The sequence below is a fragment of the Sinocyclocheilus rhinocerous genome, unplaced genomic scaffold, assembly GCF_001515625.1.
Source record: "Sinocyclocheilus rhinocerous isolate Xijiao unplaced genomic scaffold, SAMN03320098_v1.1 scaffold3468, whole genome shotgun sequence".
Lineage (NCBI taxonomy): Eukaryota > Metazoa > Chordata > Actinopteri > Cypriniformes > Cyprinidae > Sinocyclocheilus > Sinocyclocheilus rhinocerous.
The window spans coordinates 356793-359020 of NW_015657489.1; the positions used below are offsets into that span (position 1 = coordinate 356793).

At 43.2% G+C, this 2228-nt stretch overlaps 1 protein-coding gene across 1 annotated transcript; it reads right to left on the reverse strand.

Annotated features, from left to right (window-relative positions):
* Positions 1-1687: 1687 nt before the first annotated feature.
* Positions 1688-2218, reverse strand: LOC107721041 (angiopoietin-1 receptor-like). The gene is made up of 3 exons (XM_016528892.1): positions 2090-2218; positions 1919-2018; positions 1688-1811 (listed from the first exon to the last, which is right to left on the reverse strand). Exons 1-3 carry the CDS (start codon positions 2164-2166, stop codon positions 1737-1739), a joined length of 252 nt encoding a protein of 83 aa, XP_016384378.1. The 5' UTR covers positions 2167-2218; the 3' UTR covers positions 1688-1736.
* Positions 2219-2228: the final 10 nt, after the last annotated feature.

Consider the following 2228-nt stretch of genomic DNA (forward strand, 5'->3'; position numbering starts at 1 on the left):
AGCCAGCGATCGCGTCTGCTTCTCAGTGCTGCGCTGGAGCTCCTGACGAAGACTCTTGTGCTGTTCATTCTTCATCATGACACAGACTCGCTTAGATTTCACTGCTCAGGCAATCCTAATCATTAGTCACATTGTTTTTCCCCTCAAGCTTTCTCTCTCAGGTCTGTCTGCTAGAGCGTGAGGGCCGCAGGCTTCATCATGGGTGAGAAACCGTCCTCGTCCTCCGGGCCGCCGCTGTGTGTGCAGCTCTTCTCCGCCGTGGCTCTGGTGTGTTTCGGTCTCTACTGCATCGTCAGAGGAGTCTCCTTCGGCCTCTTCAACTGGTGGTACATTCTGGGCGCCGCCTGCCTGCTGGCCACCGGCTTCGCTGCCTTCCGTGTCTACGAGGTGTGTGTGATCATGACACAGAGGGAGACGGCCAAGGGAGAGCCGTGAGAGACCAGCCGTGTGTCCTGGTCAGGACGTCAGGACCCGTCTTCATGTGGAGTGAATGATTACATTACAGCTGCAGACTGACAGAATCCATGAAGACAACAGCGTCTGATCTTTATGGGGTGGTGAAATGGACAAAAGACAAATGTCCTGTTGATCTTTTACCAAAACTAATGCTAATTTTTTTTTAATCATTAAATCAGGGGGAAAACTTACATGCGTATGACACTTGTGTTGTCAGCTGAATTGATTTGATTGAGAGTCGCCTGAAGCTGAAGATTAGGGGAAGTTTCCTGATTTAATGCAAGATTCATTAGAGCCAAATTACACTATCATTAGAATGCTTTTTCTGTAAAGATGCTTTGAAACCATCTGTATTGTGAAAAGCACTATACAAATAAATGTGAAACTGATTTTAGTCCGCATGCTCATACTGTGACTGGAGATGATCCTAGTGTTACAATGAGACAGAATGTGGATAAAATCAAAGAGGTCGATTAAAAACATAAGTGACTTATCAGTGGAAAATTTACCATGAGAAGTTCAGCTAGACTGAAATTACCAGTGTTTCATAGTCTTATGATGGACATTTAATGAAAACTGTTTCATAACCAATAAATTCTCTCAATTGCCAGCGTCACAGCAAACGGTTGTAAAAAGATGTCTAACCAATTCCTGTATCATGTACATAATTACACACTGAACTCTTATTTGTCTGTAATGCAGCTCTAGTTTGTTTCATGTGTGCTAAGAAACAGTTATAAATTGTTTTATTTATAGAAGTTTTCCCAGAGGTTTTGTGGGCTCATTCGTTTCCATTACAGGTCTATTTTGCACAAAGCAGTATGTACATGTAGAAACAAGCTGGCTCACAGTATCTAAGACAGGCTTTTTATTAAAAACAATGAAATATACATACGTCACACATCTGTCAGTATCTCCAGTCATCATCTCACACAACATAAAAGAAATATGATTCGGTAGTCATTTACTAATGAAACACAGTGTGTGTAAAACTGTGAATCCTGCTCAGAGGATCTACAGGTGCATCTCAATAAATTAGAATGTCGTGGAAAAGTTCATTTATTTCAGTAATTCAACTCAAACTGTGAAACTCGTGTATTAAATCAATTCAATGCACACATACTGAAGTAGTTTAAGTCTTTGGTTCTTTTAATTGTGATGATTTTGGCTCACATTTAACAAAAACCCACCAACTCACTATCTCAACAAATTAGATTGAGATGCACCTGTAATTAAGCGTTCGTTAAGCGCTCTGAGATTTGTACAGTAACAGCGAAGCGTCAGCCGGCTTCCTCTGCAGAACAGTCAATGCCGGCGTATGTGAACTTCTCATAGAGCGTCGTGTTGACGTACGTCTGGAGAGAACGAGAGGAGAGCGTTTACAGCAAAACAACATGCAGTTTAAAACCATCAGAGCACTTCGACTGGAAGACAAATAATGCTCCATCTCTGGATCTCATACCTTCCTCTCTTCCAGCATACGATTGAGTGACATCAAGATCTGAGCGAATGAAGGTCTCTCGTAAGGTTTCTCCTTCCAGCACTGCTTCATCAGCTCATACCTGCAGAGACAGAGAAGCAGACTCATCTCCACTCTATCATCCACAGATGGACACAGGTGTTTGAGACTTACACCTCGTCGTCACAGTTGAGCGGCTTCTCCAGCCGATAGCCCTGCGGGAGTTTCTCGTACAGCTGCGTGCACGTCATACCGCAATACGGCGTTCCACCTGCCAATCAAAGCCACCAAATCACATCATGCCAGTAAGAAA